This window comes from Vespa mandarinia, chromosome 14, assembly GCF_050613455.1.
Source record: "Vespa mandarinia isolate Hongniang chromosome 14, ASM5061345v1, whole genome shotgun sequence".
Classification (NCBI taxonomy): Eukaryota; Metazoa; Arthropoda; class Insecta; order Hymenoptera; family Vespidae; genus Vespa; species Vespa mandarinia.
The window spans coordinates 1467250-1489589 of record NC_140823.1 but is presented as its reverse complement, the minus strand read 5'-3'; the positions used below and the strand labels follow the sequence as shown (position 1 = coordinate 1489589).

The 22340-nt window shown below is 27.1% G+C and overlaps 1 protein-coding gene across 4 annotated transcripts in view; it reads right to left on the bottom strand.

Annotated features, from left to right (window-relative positions):
• The window catches only part of LOC118439960 (ras-specific guanine nucleotide-releasing factor 2), a 68630-nt gene that overhangs the window by 11637 nt on the left and 34653 nt on the right, over positions 1-22340 (bottom strand). For all 4 annotated transcript variants that reach the window (XM_035862262.2, XM_035862264.2, XM_035862265.2 and 1 more), the window contains exons 5-11: positions 21478-21584; positions 8526-8673; positions 5409-5725; positions 3077-3306; positions 2698-2894; positions 1933-2058; positions 912-1014 (exon numbers count right to left, since the gene is read on the bottom strand). In XM_035862262.2, coding sequence (XP_035718155.2) covers positions 912-1014; positions 1933-2058; positions 2698-2894; positions 3077-3306; positions 5409-5725; positions 8526-8673; positions 21478-21584 — 1228 coding nt within the window. The remainder of the gene's footprint in view (positions 1-911; positions 1015-1932; positions 2059-2697; positions 2895-3076; positions 3307-5408; positions 5726-8525; positions 8674-21477; positions 21585-22340) is intronic.

The following is a 22340-nucleotide window of genomic DNA, read 5'->3' as shown; positions in this document are numbered from 1 at the left end:
CGATATTAAGCACGAGGAGTCAGGATCGTATCTAGAGATATTTTCTATTCTGCGAAATACATCCCCTACGACGAAATTCTATATATCCATTTCGTTCGATTCGATAAATAAAATATATTATTATTATTATTATTATTATTAGTTTTTTTTTTTTTTTAATGATTAACAATAAAATGAAATGTATGAATTTTAAAGAATATCAAATCTCGTAAATGATTATTTCGAAAAAATTTGCAAAATATTTTAAATAGTTTAGATAGAACTAATTGTAACGTTGGGATCATCAATAGTTTCGAATTGAATTGATAATTTCGTCTTACGATATATTTTCGTGCTCTTATCATCGTGATATATAAAATATATATAATATATGTATTTGACGATTACTTAAATTTTTTTTTGTTTATATATGTATATATATATATATATACATATATATCAACGTTTTAACTGAACTTTGTTTCTCGTATCTACGTTACTGAACATTGTTTACTGCGCAGAATCAAATTCCCTGAGAAATCAGTTTGTTATATTCGTGCACGCGAATATGTCGTCGTCGCTGGCATTGATTCCTCTTAAGGGCGATTAAGAGCATGCGCATAACTCTGAACTTTCCCCTTCATTTTCCTTCGAACGTTTCGAAAGAGAGGGTGCACATGACAGGTTCTACAAATTCCCTCCACAGTCGAGATCTTACCGACTGTGAGGAAGAACTGTATTTTCGTTTTCTCAACGAACGATAAAACGTTCGTAAGTTAATCACAAATTCCTAAATTATTATTAACAATTTATTATTATTATTGTTATTATTAATATTAATATTAATATTATTATTCTTTATAAGGGTACGTAACCACCCGCTTTCTTGATTTTATAAAATTAATTGATATATGTATCCATTTAAATCTTACCTTGCCTGACGAATACTTGATTAACGTCCAAAAGTATGTCACAACCCTCGACAATCATTCTCTCGACTGCCAAATTTTTTCTCAAATTTTCTGTCTCGCTCACCTAAAAATCCAGGATAATTCATTTTATATTTCTTTTACTTTTTTCTCTTCTTTTTCTTTTTTTTTTTTTTTTTGTTTCGTCTTCATTTTTTCCATTCACGAATTTTTTTTCTCTTTCCTCCTTTTTTTTCTTTGATAAAATTATATAATATTTGTTTTTTTTTTTTTATAGAAATATTTAATGATTTAGAATGATCAAGAAATATTTAATGATTAAGATCAGATAATTTAATCTCAATAAAAAATTAATACGTAAGAATCGAATTAAATTTCTCTTATCAATTGCAATAAATAATATTTCGATCATTATCTTAACTGATCCTTTTATTTTTTTGTTTTTTTTTACCTATGTCTAAATAAAAATTATTATAATGTAAAACTAAATATAATTATACTATATCAAGTATAAAATTATTATTATCTATTATTATATGAAAAAAAAAAAAGAAAAAGAAAATTATATTGCTATTAGCAAATATGAACGCTATATATTGTGAAAGAAAAACGCTATATATATTGAAGAAACAAAAAAAAGAAAAAGAAACAAATTATTTTAAGAAACAAAAATTCGCATGTGAAAAAAAAAAGTATGTGTTTTAAAATCACGAAATATAATTAATGATCGTTTAACTAACTATCCGTTACTTGTTAACGATAATGGAAAACAACAATCGCTTGATCTATTCTCATAGTTCCAACAACAACAACAACAACAACAACAACTACAATGACGACGAAATACTATTAATTAATTAAATATATATACATCCATAGAACTTCAAACTATCAATATATTCAAGGAGATGTTATTACTATTAGATTCACGAATGTTTGGTAAACTAATGTATATATATTGCTAATAATGTATATATATATATATATACATATATATGTACATATGTATGTATGTATGTAATACCTCGTCATGCATTTGCCGTGACAGATCCTCCAGCTGTTGCCTAGCGTTCTGCAAGCTCTTTCGTTCAACGTGATCATGCGGTGTATGCGCAAGAAGCTCGTGCAAAGTGATTATATATCTGGGTATCTGCAAATAATAATAATCATTTAGCCTTACTATGTATATGTACATTTGAAATAGTAAATGGATTTCCACTGAAATTCTAATATTTTAAAACTACATAAGAAAAATTTGAAAATATATTTATCGACGTCGAGTCCTTCTTTTTGCATGCAATCCCATTTCTTTTCTTTGCGCATCCTTCAAGAAAAAGTATCCATTATTCATGAATATTTTAAAATTACTCCGATTGAATCGATCGTATTTTCGAAAGAGATAGAAAGAGAGAGAGAGAGAGAGAGAGAGAGAGAGAGAGAGAGAGAGAAACGAAAAAGAAAAATAATAAAAAAAATGAAGAAAAAAAGAAAAGAAAAGAAAAGAAAAATAGATATTTTGTATGTTATCCCTTGTAATCTTATCATTCTTTTAATCTTATCACTTTTATTCCTCCCTCGACGTGTTGAGAATTTCGAAGTCTCGTGAGAGTTTTCGCGAAAGAAAAACGAAAAGAAACGAAACGGAATAGACAAAAGATAGAAAGAGAACGAAAGAAAGAAAGAAATAAAGAAAGAAAGAAAGAAATAAAGAAAGAAAGAAAGAAAGAAAGAAAGAAAGGAGAGAGTGAATAAAAATGAAATAAGTAAGATAGATCATAGTTAAGAATACCTGATGCATTGGATATGTTAGAAATGTTTCAAGGGATCGTCCATGACAGGCAGTCTTATTCTCCAATCTATTGAGCAATGCAACAAAAGGGGTCGATGATTGCTTGCACTCGGTCAACACTTGAAGGCTGTAATGGTGGTTGCGCACGTATTCTTGATAAATTGACAACATTGGTAGTAGTATGTCGAACAAGTCACCTATGATGAAACAATAGTTGGTAAATAATCTCGAATATCGATTTATTCTCATTGATTCGAGTCAATATTTGTACTAAAGTTTCTCATAGTAAAATGGAGCAAAGTAATAGGTAGGTAGATAGGTAGGTAGCTAGTTAAGTATATAAATATATACATATATATATATGTGTGTGTGAGCTTACCTAAAACTAAAGTGGGCCAGCTCTCCATACGAGAAGTAAGACCCTTCAGGAAGATCTGATGAAGGAACAGTACTGTTTCGCTATTCAAAAATATACTATTCACGTCTTCGTGACTACATGGGGGTTTCTTCGAACTGGCAGCCATTTTGAAAGGCCTCAGGAAACAGCTAACCAATATCTCCATTTGTTCCGTGTATTCCTCTTCTGCCTCAACCATTTGAAACACCAGACTGAAATATATATATACATATATATATGTACATATATACATACATACATATATATATATATAAAATACAATCGATTTTTCTCTCAATTCTTATCCATTTTACGTGCTTCTACTTCTAAAGAATTTCAATGATTCTCGAGATACGTAAATACTTAAATAATACATAGAAGCCATAAAGATATTATCATCGTTTACGATCGATCGATCGGTCAAACGTTTAATAGTTATATAGGAAATTAAGTACAAAGCCATTGAGGTTATTAGCTTCAACAGGTAGTATTAATCGTAGTATAAACAATGGACCCTTAATCTTTGATTCTAATAAATCTAATTTGATCGTTGTCCCTCGATAAGATACTTTGATAAAAAGATTTGTTAATCGATATAAGATAACATCGATCCTTACGATCTTGTTCGATCGAAATCGAAGTTTGCTTTGAATCACTGAAATGAAACGTGAAAATTATCAAGAATTTTCCTTACGGCATTTAATCACAAATGTATATATATATATATTTTCATATTCATTTTACAAATTTTTGTTTGTCTTCGTTCGAAAGTGGATACTTTTGACGAGTATTCGCGTAAAGCAATCTGATTTTCTTTCTTTCTTTCTTTCTTCTTTTTTTGCTCTCCTTTCTTTTCTTTTTTTTTTTCTTTCTTTCTTTTTTTTTTTTATTGACCCTCTTCGATAAAGATCTTTCAGAGAAAAATAAAGTGGGTTTCGCATAACAAATCACTTTGAACGGACGAACGGTGACTAGCAGTTAACGCATCTTCAAGCATGTAATTCGATGAATTTTCCGCCGTCTGCATTTAGGTCGGATTGCGCGATCGACGTTTCGAGAACGATGCGAATGACGTACGTGTAAACATAACTCGACGTAATAAATCCGTTGTACCTTCGTTTTGTTCCAAAATGCCAAATAAAATTGTTCGAAACGTTTGCGTCTTTTTTTTTTTTCTTTTTTTTTTTTTTTTTTTTTTTTTAATAAAAATGTGCATAAACAAGCAGGCCATCGAACTCACCAAAATTAATTCGCTATCTTGGATATTCGTTGGTTTTTCTTTTCTTTTTTTTTTGTTTTTTTTTTAGTTTTTTTTTTTTTTTTTTTTTTTTTTTTTTTTTTTTTTATTTTTTTTTTTTTATTTTTTTTACAAACAACGACACAAGGGAAAAAGAAATGTCTTCTGTGCTGCAAACATAACGTTAACGTTAACGTTTCGATCTACGTTAATTAGAAATATATTATTAATTAGATTGATCGATTAATTCTTGATTGTTACTGTTACATCGATTAAGATTTGTCATCGTATCATTAAAAAAAAAAAAAAAAAAAAGAAAAAAAAAGAAAGAAAAAACCGTATGTGAATAAAATCGATCTATCTGATATGTTTAAATAACATATATATATATATATATATATATATATATATATAACATGTATATATATATATATATATATACATGTACGTACGTAGTTGCATATACGATTTTAAAATAGATCGACAGTGTAATAATTTAATATCGATAAGGATTAAATCGTTTTACGTAACTAGATATATACAACTTACTCGAGGAAATCATTTGAAATAGTCGATTTGGTTTTGCTTAGCTCGTGAAAAGGGTCTAGGGGAATTTGAAGGAAACGATTGAAAGCGGTAGTATTGAATCGGCCGGATGCAAGCGACGTGGATTGAGCTCGTTGGGTCGAAAAAAAAAAAGAAAAAAGACTAAAAAAGAGAAAACAAGCAAGACAAGGAGCAAACAAAGAGCAAAAAAAAAAAAGAAAAAAAAAAAGAAAAAAAACAGAAAAAGATAGAAAGACAAAGTATAGAAAGAAATAAAAGCTATCAAAAGCTCTATGACGATGTAATGTACACGTTAACATCAACGCACATGTATATGTAATATTGATAGCAATGATAGTAATGACAGTGTGATCCCGTCAAAGAAGGACTCTATCTGTTAGAGTTGCATAGAGTTAGAGAGATAGAGATAAAGATACAGATAGAGATAGAGATAGGGATAGAGATAGAGAAAGAGAGAAAAGGAAAAAGAGATAACGTTTCTGGAATTGGAAATTTAATGGTAAAACGAACCTGTTCCGTTTCCGCATACTCTCTGCATGCGGGCTCTTGATGTATTGTTCGACGATTTGTTTCCAACGTCTACGGCAAAGCCAGCCGCGGAAAAAGCTTTGGACCTTTTTAATTTTCTGCATTTCGATGGAACCCTCGGTGATACCATGTAAACCAACGGAACAAGATACGAGTGAACCATGAATTCCGTATGTACCATGATATCCCGTGCCGCTTATTAAACTTCCTGTTCCTTGGGACAAGGTCCTTTGAACACCAGGACGAATTGGAAATGCTGGTGCGACCGATGGCCTCAGTTCTTTTTTCAGAGCGCACAACTATAAATCAATAAATGAACATATTTATTATATTTTAAAGTTAATAAATCGTATCGACTTGACTCAACTCGACTCGATTTCCTTATAATTTGAAAAATATTTTATGAAATTTCCAACGTGAAAATTATTCGAATTTCGTTCGAATCGCGAGTATCATTAAACGAAATCATTTGCTAATATATTTTCGTTGGATTTTATAAAAATTGTAATTATCTGCTTATCTATTTTTTTTTTTTTTGTTTTTTTTCATTTGCTTATTTTTTTGTTTTCTTTTTTTTCTGTTATTTTTTTGATAAAGTATCGTAATAAAGTATCATAATTTACTAATAGAGACAACACGTTCGTCCTATTTCTAAGTTTCTCGAGAGATCTAACTAAGATCATCTTTTATCGTACTCCTTTTAAAACTTTGTTACTAACTATGATTTCGGGATCTATCCTAAGGCTAATTTACAAGTGATTCATTTTCAGAAGAAAACTTTTGAAAGCGACATTACATAGTACGTTCATTTGCAATATTCTATAGCGACGTATGTACTCGTACTCGTGTTATAATTTACAACAGCTGCAACTGTTCCCAAGTTTTAAATTTATATCTAATTGTTATTCGTATTTCATATTTAATAATCATTATCCGATATTCAAATTACAATGATACATAATTATAAACGTTTAACAAAAATCGATTATATTAATATCTAATAGGGTATTAGGTATTAGGTAAATATGGTCAAACTATGTAAAATTTTTAAACCAATATATATGTATATTATATATATATTATATATATTATATATATATATAATTTTTTTTTAATATACATATAAAAATAGGATAGGTCATCATGTGACGTTGATTATGATTTTTAATGTATTTAATCTAACAAGATAATCTAACAAGAAAAAAAAAGGAAAACAGTCACGAACGAAAAATTTAATTAATTCTAATCGGCAATCTAATCATCGTAATTTCTAATGTATTTTCTTGATGGCAAAGAATTACAATTTGATTAAATTTATAATCTCTTATATTTAATAGTAACGTAACTTCAAACAATATTATGCATAGTCATTGGATTAAAGAAAAGAAAAAAAAATGAACAAAAAAAAAAGAATATATATATATATATTTATATTTATATAAAATTTCACATAGTTCAGAATAAAAATTTAATGCACCACTAATATACTTTGTCTAAAAATAAATTTAACATTTTATATGCTATTACATATATACCTATACTTAATCTTGAATGGAGTGAAAGCTCTCGCGGTTGGATTATCTTTTTTCACTCTTTCTCTCTATCTCTCTCTCTCTCTCTCTCTCTCTCTCTCTCTCTCAACCAAACATAATATTATATTCCTTCTGCTATCACTATTATCGTAATATATTCCTTTGAGAGCTTTTTACCATCATTTATTCTTCCACATTAGAATTATAGCACTAAGTGAAATCGAAGTTTAAAGGGAACGGAAAAATGAAAAAAGAAAAATAAAAAAGAAAAAAAAAAAAAGAAAAAGAAATACAAAAACAAGGAAAAAAAGAAAAAAGAGAAAAAGAAAACAAATAAAGAAGAAAACATAAAAAAAAATACAATCCGTCGAGAGAACGAACGTATCAAGTTTCGTTATGTAAATAGTATTCACTGAAATTACCATTTGTAGGGTATCTTTATGAAAGGGTGTTTCGTTTTTGTGTCGAAGAGGGCAAAAGAGAGGGGGAAAAGTAACTTTGGATCAATCGAGATTACATAGTCATTACACAATGAGAAGGATCGTATATTTCCTCTTCCCTATCTCATCCTTCTCTTCCTACTCCTCCTCTTCCTCCACCTCCTCCTCTTCCTTTTTTTGACCTGTCCAACTGTTCTTGATTATACGTACATTTTCTGATGGAAATTAGAATCGATCTATTCTCGTTTGCGTCTTGTTTAATTACTTCGATTCGATAATCATAAAAGGAACATACATTCGTAAATATTCATTTTACATGGTATATATGAATTTACAATCTTGAAATCTATTTCATGTAAATCGTGTATATACATATATATATATATGTATATAATTATTTAATTTTGTATATACATACTTCATAATATATTCTAAATAAAACTCGATTTAACGAGTGAATTTTAATAAGCATACTTAATAACGATCGGTTTATAATTTTGAAGTTAGATAAGTGACGAAAATTGTTATGCAAATTTATCGATATAGAGTGAATAATATACGTGTAATATAATAATAAAGATAATAACATATGATATTATGATAGGAATAATTTAATATATATATATATATATATATATATATATATATATATATATATATATATATAAGTATAATGCGTGTGTGTGTATGTATATGTCATATTGATAATAATAATAATTATTATAGATACAATTAATAAGATAATTTATATGTACAATGTGTGTGTGTGGGTGTGTATGTATATATATATATATATATATCGATGAGTTCATGCATAACAATTGTGATCATTTTTTTCAAAGATAAAATTATTAAAGAATATTATTATTATTATTATTAATAGAATCAAGAAAAATATTTTAAAGATTTCTTTTCGAATGAAAATTCTGAATTATCGAATATTATTTCGTATAGATTTGTAAATAATAATTTTTTCCTTACTTTTTTTCTTTCTTTCCTTCCTACCTTCCTTCCTTCCTTCCTTCCTTCCTTCCGACGGAAAAAAAATTTCTTTCGTCGTATGAATGGACGAGATTGTTATTGAGAGGGTAAAAAAATATAACGAATTTTATTTTATTATCGCTTACCTCAGCCCGAAGCTTTTTTATTTCCGATGCAAGCTCCTCGCATTGTTGTGTATACTGCCACTTAGCCGTTTTCTCACTTTCAACGATCTGCAACAGGTGCAGATGCTTTTGCTCTAGCTCCTCCTTTTGCAAGAGCAATTTGTTGAAACTGAAATCAATTGAAAAAATATAAATGATTATTAACGAATGAAATAGATTGAAAAGTAATTAGATAATTATAAGAATAAACAAATTTTAACGCTAGGATTATCTATAGAATACAATTTCTTTTTTTTTCTTTTTTTTTTTTTCTTCTTAATTGTATTATATAAAAACGTAAAATTAATTATGATTGATATTTAATCGTTTAATTGATTAATTTAAGATTGGCATTTAATTAAGGTTTGAAATCAGGTAGAATATATTTTAATACGAAACGATATATTTTATTATTTAATTATATTTCTATTACTAATATAATAGAAAAAATATAGTAAAAGTTTTTAATTCAAAATAAGTATTAAGTCGGCCAATGCGTATGTGTGTGTGTGTGTGTGTGTGTGTGTGTGTGTGTGTGTGTATGTGTGTGTGTGTTAATGTTTGATAAAACATAGTAATGATTTGTTTAGTTAAATTTAGTTAAATTTAGGTTGGATATTGTTTAGTTAAATACAAAATAATTGTAAATTAAAATTAATGTTGAAAAAATATCTAATACTTATTTTTATAGATATCAAGTATTAAAAAATAATCCGACGTTAATTATCAATCTAATATACTCCAATAAGAAATTAAAAATATTTATATCTCAATTAGTGATTGCAAGCTTAACTACGTTTCAAATAATTAATATCAAATAAATGATCTTCAGATGATCATCAGATATTTATTGAACCTGAAAATAATGGATATATAAATTTTAAGGGATAAGATGAATAATCTCATTGAAATTATTTAACAATTAATAAATTAGAGAGATAATTAAAATAGTTCAAAATGGAGTGTAACGCTAGACGCATGACGCGTTGATTCGAAAGGCCTTTTCTTTTCTTTTTTTTTCTTTTTCTTCTTTTCCATTTTTTTTTTCTTTCTTTCTTTCCATTTTTATTTTTTTTTTTTTGTATTTTTCTTCTTTTTTATGAGCTTCCATAAAAGAAACTTTCGAGGAGCGTCTTCTTTGAAAAACTTTTAACATTTTTTTACATTCTGCTGTGCGGAATGGTAAAGTTTCCAAAAAGAAATGACAAAAACTATTTAATGTATATATATATATATATATATATATATATATATATAAATATGTATATATATGTATGTACTATAGGTAAAGCAAGGTAAAAGCGACTCCAGTGAAAATACGGTTACGATCTTCCAGTCTTACCTACTTGTACGTGATACATTCTGCACTTAACTGTTATTTTCTCTTTGCACCGACTTTCTAAAAGGAGAAAAAGGGAGAGAGAGAGAGAGAGAAAGAGGGAGAGAGAGGGAGAGAAAGAATTTTTGGTTCAAGAGAAATTTTTAAAGAATAAATTCAGAATATCCAAGCGTGTTGATGGTTATTCATAGATATTAAAATCATGTCATTTTAACGTTAAAAATAATTGCACCTATAGTTAGATAAGTAAAAGCTTATAACATTAAATGATCCATGAAAATGTATTTTAAAAATATTCAAAACATTTTATTATTCACTTTTGTTTCAACGTTTTCCTTTTTCCTTTCGATAAATAAAATTCTACTATATTAACGTGACTTAAAATAATTATGACATTTGCAACGTGACTATAAATTCTAATGATCATATTATAAAATAAATTATTTGTTTTATACGTTAACAAAAATATTTATATAAGCAGAATATCTCAATCCTTTTATTATCGTTTTTAATACTTATTTATCCACTTAGATACTATTTTGATTCATATGTATATATATATATATTCGTTCGTAATGTATTAATCTTAGAAAGAATATGTTTTTAATAAAAAAAAGAAAGAAAATGAAGAAAGAAGAAAGAAGAAAGAAGAAAGAAAAAAGGGTAAAAGAAAAAAGAACTTTGACTTTAACAAGTATGATAACGACGTTCAAAGGGATATACCATCGCCGTCATAGTGCCCATTACTCGTATTCGCAATATCAATTTTCCTAGGTGAATAAATTTCGTTCTTGTATACCCTATGGCAATTGTCATGTGCTCAATACGAACCACTATGAGATAGCTATGAATGTCACTTATCCAATACCTATCTAAATATATATATATGTATCTGTGTATGTATGTATGTATGTATGTATGTGTGTGTGTGTGTGTGCTATGTATATGTATGTCCACATCGACGATAGTACAATTGACGATATTAACATTCCCATTAATCATGGATTTCACTTTGCGAATCTAATATGGGAGTAGCTCGTAAAGATTATTTTACGTTGGATTTTATCTCCATCGTAACCCGTTACATATGTTATCTTCGATCGTATATATAAGTATAATATCATGAATTTAACTCGCTTCATTTTTTTTACCCGATCCTACGATCCAACTTAAATATTTATTAACGTAGTTTCGAACTTAATATTTAAATGGCATTTAATTTATTTCAATAATAATTTTACGACCAACGTGACTCGATATTATTTATTGTTCGATGCTTTTGAAATTATTATATTTTTTTTAGAATAAACTATGTGAAATAATATGCATAGGTTTTAGTTAATAAAAAATTAAATCGTATGTATGTATATATATATATGTATATATATATATATATATATATATATATATATATATATACGAATTAATTTTTTATATATATTTTAATAATATTTATAATAATAGTAACAACTATATATATATATATAAAATAAAGCATTTTCTTTCGTCAATGTCAATCTTATTCTTTATTAATTATTTATAAAAGTAAATTAGTATTTAAAAAAAAAAAGAAAAAAAGAAAAAAAAAAAAGACAGAGGAAGATACTTTTATTCCATTTTAATATCAGTTTAATATTTTTTGTGAAAATTAATTAGTATTACAAAAATACTAAAACACAAGAGAGTTCATTATGAATAAATGAACAAAAAATAAAAAGGGCAAAGAGTAAAAGGAAAAGGTTGTAGTAATAATCAAAGGCTTCCTCTCAAGGTAGATAACTCTTAAATATTCTTTTCTTTTTCTTTTTTCTTCTTTGTTTTTTTTTTTTTTTTTTTTTTTTTCTTAATTTTTTATACGAACTAAGCTTTTTCACATTTTCATTTCTACTTTTGTATTTTGCTTCTCTCGTTTTTAACAGACTTAGATTTTTGTAGTTGATGAAATTAGACTTATTTATTTGCTTATCTTATATATATATATATATATTTCTTTTTTTCCTTTTTACTTTTTTTTCTTTTTTTTTTTTTAGATAGAAACTCGTATTTTTTATTCTGCTAAATTTATATTTATAAATTGAAGTAGAAATGTAAAGAGGTAAAGAGTATACAAAATATTGGTTTTAGTAAAATAAACGTGAATCCTTGATGGAAAATGGGTCGTCCATTTCTCTAGTATCTAATAAAAATAAGAACCAACTCGGATTTAGTTATAATGTTTCTCTTTGTGTACATGTAGAATATCAAGTTTCCACAGAGAGAGAGAGAGAGAGAGAGAGAGAGAGAGAGAGAGAGAGAAAGAGAGAGAGAGAAAAAGATAGATAGATAGAGAGAGAGAGAGAGAGAGAGAGAGAGAAAGAGAAAGATATTTACTGAATCAACCTCAGAAAAACTGGTTACCAAGAATCAAATTTAAAGTTTCGAATTTGTAACGATATTAGAGCCTTTGCACAGTTCCCTTTGATATTCTGCAACACTCTTATATGTCTTTCGTACATCAAGTTGAACTTATAAAAATTTATTTTGCAAGATGTAAAGACTTTAAGAAGATTTATCGATAATACAACATTTTTATAAGTTTGATATTAAAAATTTACGACGAGTATACACACACACACACACACACATATATATATACACGAACATACATATAAACATTGAATAATAAAAAAGTATTTTAAAGAATGTATAACCATTTCGATGTTAAGAATAAACGATAAAAGTTAGGACGTTTTAAATAAAGATAAAATGAAATCGGACAGGGGTATGCTTTGACCATATATATATATATATATATATATATATATATATATATATATATATGAAAAACAAAAAAAAAGAAAAGGAAAATAAAAAAGTGAAAAAAAAAGAAAGACAGAAAAAAGGCCGCTTTAGATGCATCAAAAGGAAAGATTTATAAAACCGCCAACACAATTACTGTCATGTATGGCTTGCCACAGTAATATTACGGATTTCATAGAACTGTATTACTACGGTTAGTTTAGAAACAGGTCAGAGAGTAAATGAGAGAAATGGACAAAAGTTCCTTAGCTAAAATTGCATCTATGTAATATATATACATTTCTATGTATACATATACATATATATATATATGTATATATATATATATATATATATATATATATATATATATATATATATAGGTATATGTATTTCGTTCAACGGGAAGTATCTACTTGCTTGTCTGATAACAAAGTTAAATGTCATTTAAATTAAATATTTCACATTTATAGTTGTAATCATATTAAATTGCGTTAATACAAGATAATATTATTATTCGAAAAATATTTACGAACGAAAATGAATAATATAAGATTTAGAATTTTCGAATACAAACATTTTCGATAATCATTTAACGTTAAATAATAATAATAATAATAATAATAATAATAATAATAATAATAATAATAATAATAATAATAATAATAATAATAATAATAATATACATATTAATATATGATACGCAAACAAAAAAGTGCAAAGTCTAAATTAAATCTTGAAGAATAAGTACATTAATATATTCAACATTGCTGTTCTTTGTACTTAGATAATACAATAATATATATTCCAACAAGTCCAAGGAGATTTATATCATAAACATTCATGTAAAATATCCGACATTGTACGTCCATTATACATGTCATATATGAATATTTTATAATTGTTATTTTTACGATGAAAATTAATCATTAAAATAAATCATTTCTAATTTATACCCTTTCTTTCTTTCTTTCCTTTTTTCTTTTTTTTTTTCTTCTTCTTCTATTTCATTCATTTATTATAACTTGGATAGGAATGAATCAACATAAGATATAACAAATGTAATCTCTTTTTACGTCTTCAATGTATCTTAAAATGGAATCTAACTGATTATCGTGAAATTAGATTTGTAGTTTAGTATTTCCAAGGTATTATTTGTATCTCTCTCTCTCTCTCTCTCTCTCTCTCTCTCTCTCTCAAAGGAATTCGTAACGTTCCGAATTTCAAAAGAGAAAATGGTAACTATTGAGCTGAGAAAGAGAAATCATGAGAGTTCGTATAGAAATAGAATGAAGATGTTAGAGAGAGAAATTCTCTTCTCCTTTCTTCTATCTCTCTCCCTCACATTCTCTCTCTTTCTCTCTCTCTCTCTCTCTCTCTCTCTCTCTCTCTCTCTCTCTCTCTGTGTGTATTATTGAAAGTTCAAGCTTGATATCCCATAAGGAATAATATCCTGTTAGTTTCTTATACGATGTAGACAATATAAAGTTACACGAATGTCATTGTCTATGAATATTATCGAAGTTTTGTTAAGATTACACAATAGAGTGTATGGTTGGTTTAAAGCGGTTTGAAGGAAAGGAAAGGAAAGAGAAAGTTATTTGTCTCGAAATATATTGGATTGTCTTATTTGAGGGGAAAAACGAAACAAAAAAAAAAAGAAAAAAGAAAAAAAGGAAACCAATAAAAAAGAAATATTATTTATTATTATTTATTATTTTTATGATATGCAAAGTTAATACCGATAGTAATATGAATATCATTATATATGCAAATTATGAAAGCTAAATTAAGTGAGAGGAAAGTATAAAGGATGAGAAGTTATTTGGTTGATGTATATTACGTGGTCTTGCGTTAAATGAAATAAAAAAAAAAAAAAAGAAAAAAATATCATTAAATATTTTTGCGATATGCAAAATTTGTAACGCAAAGTTATATGAATATCATTATCTGTGGGAAAAATTACAAAAGCTGGATTAAGTGGGAGTAAAGTATAATTAATTTAAAGGGTGAAAAGTTATTTGGCCGATGTGTATGTCTTGTGTTAAAGAGAAAAAAACGAAAAAAAAAAAAAAAAAAAAAAGCAAAACAAAACAAAAAAAAAGAAGAAGAAAAAAAGAAACAAAACGAACAAAAAAGAGAATAAAATTTTATTAAACAATTTTTACGCAAAACTTGTACAACTTGTATGAATATCTGAATTGTTTATGCGAAGAAGCAAAGAAAAAAAAGAAAAAAAAAGAAAAAAAAAAAAACAGTTTAAATCGTATTAAAAAATAATATATAAGCTAATCCATAGGGAAGAAATTTGTTTCTTCTTGGAATTTGTCGGAACGTTGTATTATCTTGGAGCTTCATTAATAAAAATCAGTAAACAATATTACTATATGGATAATTAAGTAAAGTTAGATGAATAAGATTATCCGATGCAGCAAAATTAGGATAGTTAAATAAGATGAGAAAAAAGTATAATTGAAACGAATGGACGTATATTAATTTGTACCATTATCAAATGGATAATGATCATTGATATAATAAAAATTATAATAATATGTGCTTTTTTGTTTTGATTTTTTGTTTCTTTTCTTTTTTCTATGATATTCCATAGAAACCAACTTACTATCTCATACGAATATTATCATAAATGCAAATTACATAAACTATAACTTAGATGTACTAACACGTGTTACATATATATATATATATATATATATATATATCCTTCTGCGTTAATATGAAATAATTAACATTTTCATGATATGCAAAATTTAGAATTTAACATGAATATCATATTATGATGCTAATCTAATCACCGTATTAAGAAAGGCAGTTTAGGTTGTTAGATGTGACTATAGTTGCGCTGAAGGGAATATAAGTGACTTGATATTAGGTCGAAGTACGTGTTACATGTTCTTCTTTTCGAAAAATGAACGTCGACTGAAGCTCGAGGATGAAAAGGTTAAAGGTAAAGGAAAAAGAAAGGTAAAAAGAAAAATAAAAAAAGAAAAGCTAAAAACGTGAAAAAAGAAATAGAAAATAAACACAAAAGGAAGGATTAAAATACGTATCTCGATGGAATATTTATGCGAACGACTCGAACGATACTTTTAGCTAATAAAAAACTATCGTCGATTCTTTCATTTGATTCATGCATGTTAGCACGAATTTAACATGGTTAACGTTTACGAACGAAGGACCAAATTAAAAAATTGTTTTACTTTAATGATCATTTCAAAAGAGTACTTCCGATAATCTCGATAAATTTCTTCCTTTTGCGTCAGGACGAACGGAAAAGTCCCAAAAAATGTTAAAAATTACTGACGCGATTTTTTTTCTTTCCTTTTTTTTTTTTTTGTTTTTGTAAATCAATCGCGTATCCCTTTACGAGATTTTTTTCACCTGATTTTCTTTTCCTTTTTATTCATTATGTTTTTCTTTTTCTTTTTTCTCTTTCTTTCTTTTCATTTTTTTTTTCTTTTTTCAAAGAAGATTCGCAATACCACGAGCCCTTAGAAAGACTTTTTTGAAATCTAAAATTTGAAATCTGAAATCTGAAATGAAACGAAATGAAATGAAATAAAATGTAAGGTAATGAAATGAAAAGAGAAAAAAGAAATTCACGAAAGGATTTTCACACGTCAAATGGTCTCGTGAAAGGATAATTGATTTTTGAAAAATCACCTAATAGCAAAACTTTCGTCGCCCACATAGAAACTTTTTTGATCCACACACACACACACACACACACACTAGTACCAATTCTTTTCTACTTCTTTACTTTTATTTTCCTTTCCTCTTATTCTCCTTCTCTTTACTTTTCCTCTTTTCTTTGTTCCACTTAAGAAAACGGAAACGAGAAAAATGTGCTTTAAGCTTTTATCGTTTTAAAGGTCGATCCTTGCCACGCGAAATCAGCCGTCAGATTATGTTTTAATTTTAAATATTTCATTAAATAGTTTTTTTATCGTATAAAGAGAAATATTCTTTTCTCTCTCTCTCTCTCTCTTTCTCTCTCTCTCTCTCTCTCATCCTCTCTTTCTCTCTCTCACGATATTTATATTATTAATCTCAGTTCAGTCGTCTGTTGTTAATTGCAATAAAGTCCTACCGTATGTAAATATATATGAAACTCTCGTGCATATTAACGTACAATCTGTTTATTCATTTATCTGTATATTTACTTTAATAATTATTTTCCTTTTAATATCAACCCTTCAAAGTGATTTAATCAAATTCCAGCATGTGTATCAAATATATTTTTTATTGTATTCTGTATATAGTTTAAAAAAGAAAAAAAAAAAAAGAAAGAAAAACAAATATCACATCAAAGTTGAATCCCTCTCTCTCTCTCTCTCTCTCTCTCTCTCTCTATTTCTCTCTTTCTCTCTCTCTCTCTCTCTCTCTCTCTCTCTCTCTTTCCCTATTTCTTTCTAAAGATATAAAGTGCGACGAGAACCTTTTTTTTTCATTTTTTCTTTCTTTTTTGTTTTCACTATTACTTCGAAGTAAATGTAAAAAAAATATTTTTTTATTAATTCGTTCACTGTTGGTTCTCTGTTGATTCGCTGTGAAAGGAAAAACAAAAAAATAAAAAAAAAGGAATAGAAAAAAATAGAAAAATTAAAACAAAAATCAGGGTAACCAATCAAGTTTGGAAAAATAAAAAAGTATAAAAAAATACGAAAAAAAGAAAAAAAAACAAAAAAAACGAAAAAAAAAGGGGGGAAAAGGTTGGAACAAAATTCGTGCCGAAATTGAAATTTTACATGTGACAATTATTTTTTCATAGATCAATATTGCGAACAAAAGCATCAGTTGCATATATTCATATGTATAGATTCAAACTTAGAAAACACCAATTTTCTATTTTACTTCTATATATATATATATATATATATATATATATATATATATATATATATATATATATTGTAATAAACGAGGAAGCCAAAAAAAAAAAAAAGGGAAAAAAGTAAAAAATTAGTAACATAAGTAGAAAGAATAAAAGTAAGGATAAAAAATGGAAAGAAAAAGAAATTGATAAATAACAAATGACACGAATTAAGAGATAATGAATAAACGCTAAATTATTCCCTAATTTATTAGAATAAAATCGTTCTATAATATTATACTTTTCTCATTGACTTTCGACATCATATTAAGAAAAAAAAAAAAAAAAAAAAAAAAAAATGAAAACGAAACAAAACAAAAATGCACGTTCCTCTTATTAGCGATTAAAAACACGTATATACTCTATGAAAAATATATGTATGTGTTCGTGTGTGGGCGTGCGTACATGTGCATATTTGTATGTATACATATGTATGTACCTTTGCTCTTTGTATATATATGTATATATATATATATATATATATATATATATATATATATGTGTGTATGTGTATATGTGTGTTTGTGTAGATACATGCGTACATATGTACACATATATGTGTTTTAATAAGCCGACGGCGATCGAGATGCACGCGTAGTTTCCACGCTAGAGAATTGAAAAAGCTGCTTCGTTTGATTCAAACAACATCGGTACGTAAAGCGAACAAGTGGAATATACAGAGAATATCATTTTCAGAATATCATTTCATTAGTCAGATGATGTCTCGATGGCGATGTTTCTCAATTTTCTCTCTTTATCTCTCTCTCTCTCTCTCTCTCTCTCTCTCTCTCTATCTCTCTCTCTCTCTATCTCTCTCTCTCTCTTTTTGTCTCTCTTATTCTCACTTCCCCTTATACAACTCTCATTGGATGTCTCTTTCATCTCAACTTTTTTATATTTCTTTCATTCAGCATTCAAATGAAGCAAATTATAAGTAAAAAAACTGGTTGACCTGTCTTTTCAGAAGATATATGTATATAATATATATAATATATAATATATATATATATATATATATATATTAACGTTCAATCTCCTCCTCCCTGTCATCCACCTGTCAGTTAGCGTCCCTTTTTTCCATTCTTTTCCTTCTTCTTTTTATTCTTCTTCTTTGGTTTACCTTACTCTATATTAACGTTAAACCCCTTCTTTTCCTTTTTACTTTCTTGGCTTAAATCGCTGATACGAGATAGAGCACGAAATATCGTGAAAAATATCAAACGCTAAATATTATTAATTAAATATTATAACGAACAATTATTATAACTTTGTACATTTGATTTTAACGTAAGGACGATGATATAGAATGATAGAATTGCTTATACTATCATCGAAAAATTTCTTCTCGTTCAAAATATTTTCTAATGTTAGATATTAATTTATTTATTATGAATTTAAAAGATTTAATACACGTATTAATAAATTAATAAACAATTTAATATTTAATATATATATCTGTATACTTCTATATGTATTTATATAATATCTTTCCTTGAAAAGTAAAAATTATTTAGAGAATAATTATATTTAGAGAATAAATAAATATATATATATATATGTATATATATATAATATATATAATTTTTATCAGGATATGTTGCAATTTGCAAAAACTTTTTCTCAACGAAACAAAACAAAACAAAATAAAATAAAAGAAATTTCATCGAGTAATTTCGTTTCTCCTTTTTCCAATTTTGATTAAAACGTCCAAACATTTACTTTCTGATTTAATGTTTTAATTATGTTTAAAGGATCACGTAATTAAAAATATCCAATTTTATTTATATATATATATAAAAGAAATTTTTAATCGAATTTGTAAATTTTAGATGGATTTTTTGAATGTACTAGTTCCGAAACTATTCGATACGTTCGATATGAACAGGAAGCTTTTATGCTGCTATTAAAAAGTAATAAAAATTTTTACTAATAATTGACGTAAAATGTATTATACAAATAGACACACACACACAAATATACACGCTTGGAGAACAAATATCGTGTGATTTATTTGCAGTATGTTAACATTCTATGAAACTTGTAATATATCTTGTAATTCTCAATCGTTCAACCCGATTATTTTGTAAGCTATTCTGAAGCATCGGCATATGAGATAATCAGAAAATTTCCAATGAATATTTATTCAAATTATACGATTTTCACGAGAGATATATAGAGATACAGATAAAGAGAGAGAGAGAAAGAGAAAGAGAGAGAGAGAGAGAGAGAGAGAGAGAAAATCAATACTTGAGAGTAACTCTCCAAGAATTACCCCATTGAAAGAAATGTAAGTATCTGATCGGATAAGTAGTATATACTCGTGTGTTTACGGACGGTGAAAATGGCAAGCTTTATTCGAGCCTATTGTGTTGCCATTGTGATAGCTTTGTAAATAGACCCGTATAGGAAAACAAATATCGTAAACGTCCAAAGACTACTTGTATATGCATATGAAACAAAAAAAAAATGGGCTACTTGTTTATTCGCTAGATCGTTGTAACGTATTTCTCTTCTCTGTAGAGAAGAGTTTGTGTATATATCATATTTGTTATAATCTAAAAAATTTTCAAGCACATTCGTTACTTCTTCAATCGTTATTCTTATTATTTTTCGACAAAAAAAAAAAATACAAAAGAAAAAAAAAAGAAATTAAAAGAATTTAAAACACTCGAAAATCTAAACTCAATCAAATTCAATATGATATTTAATTGATCATTTAAAATATTTCAATTCATTTATCGTTTTAAACTCGTTTACTTAACCTCGACATATGTTACGTTTCATTACTATTAAATAATCAATAATTTCGAAGATTTCATTTTTGTTAGATCTATATGAGATTGCATTATAGTCCATTCTTGTGTAAATAGTACAATATACGATATTATAGTCAGACATATAGTGATTCAGGAATCGAGTGAACACGAAAAATTTCCATGCTTTATTCCCAATTCTTTTTAATGATTACTATTGCTCGAAATAAAAACGAAAAACCTATATAATAATTTCAGTTCATATTATAGTCAATTACGAATACTATAATATATAACCTCAAAGTTAAAAATTGGTATAGTTAATTTAAAAATCGATGTGGCATGAGAAATTTCCAATTTTCCAATTTATTTCCAATTTTTTTTTTAATGATTACTATTGCTCGAAACAGAAACAAAAATACCTATACAATAATTTTGATCTCATACTATAGTCAATTACGAAACTTCAACGAATAGTATAATACATAACCTCAAAGTTAAAAATTAGTATAGTTAATTCAAGAATCAATGTGGCATGAGAAATTTCCATAATTTATTTCCAATTTTGTTTTTAATGATTACTATTGCTCGAAACAGAAACAAAAATACCTATACAATAATTTTGATCTCATACTATAGTCAATCGCGTATCTTAAACGAATGCTACAACGTATAATATCAAAGTTAAAAATATAATGATTCGGGAATTGGGGTGGCACGAAATTTCCATAATTTATTTCCAATTTTTTTTTTAATGATTACTATTGCTCGAAATAGAAACAAAAAACCTATACAATAATTTCCCGTCATACTATAGTCAATCACGAAACTTCAACGAATACTATAATACATAACCTCAAAGTTAAAAATTAGTATAGTTAATTCAAGAATCAATGTGGCATGAGAAATTTCCATAATTTATTTCCAATTTTGTTTTTAATGATTACTATTGCTCGAAACAGAAACAAAAATACCTATACAATAATTTTGATCTCATACTATAGTCAATCGCGTATCTTAAACGAATGCTACAACGTATAATGTCAAAGTTAAAAATATAATGATTCGGGAATCGGGCTGGCACGAAATTTCCATAATTTATTCCCACTCCCTTTTAATGATTCTCATTTAGAATTCTGCCGTCATATACGATATCCCCAGTGATTCCGTTACCTGGCTTCTCGTATCGCATCGATCCACGTTTTGCAGTCCGTTTCTGTGGCAGCTTTCAACTCGTATTGTCGTTGATTCTCCCTTCTGTATGATATCGCGAAGCAGTGCTGTGAATAAGGAAAGATTTCAATTAGATCTCGACCAATTAAAAAGATTTAAACGTGTGACAATGTTGCCTTTAAATAATTATTCATTACTTCAATTATCTTATAAGGACAAAAAAGCTTTTTGTATTATTTTTCTTTCTTTCTTTTTCATTCATTTTCAACGTAAAAGTTGAAATCGGATAAGTAATTACTATAATTTTCTATGAATATTATTCTCTCTCTCTATCTCTCTCTCTCTCTCTCTCACCAGGATGTAATTAACTCATTACACGTATACGATGTCATAATTAACGAAGTATAATTAACTAAGCATACCTTGTGGTTAACCGTTCTACGAGAACATTTTCCATTTATTCGAAAACGGTAGAGCTCATATCATTATTATGAACTAAACATGCTCCGTGCGTTATCACCATCGAATGACGGCGTATCGTATCAGTATACAACGATCCAAATACGAAGCCAACAATGTTCTAATACGAATGATCGCGATATTAATGCAACAACACGATAACGATCCTATTCTTTGAATTTACATATTTCGCGATTTACTATCGTGTCATTTGCGAAAACTCGACGAATAAAAAGAAAAGAAAAAAAAAAAAGAAAAAGAAAAAGGAGGTTACGAATATTCCAAAAATGTTAATAAAATCGTTCGTGCTGAATAGAAGAACGTGGACGTAGAAAAGGGGGCGAAGAAAAGATATCTGATAACCTTCTGAATATTTGAATAGAATGGGACGAGATAGATAGAAA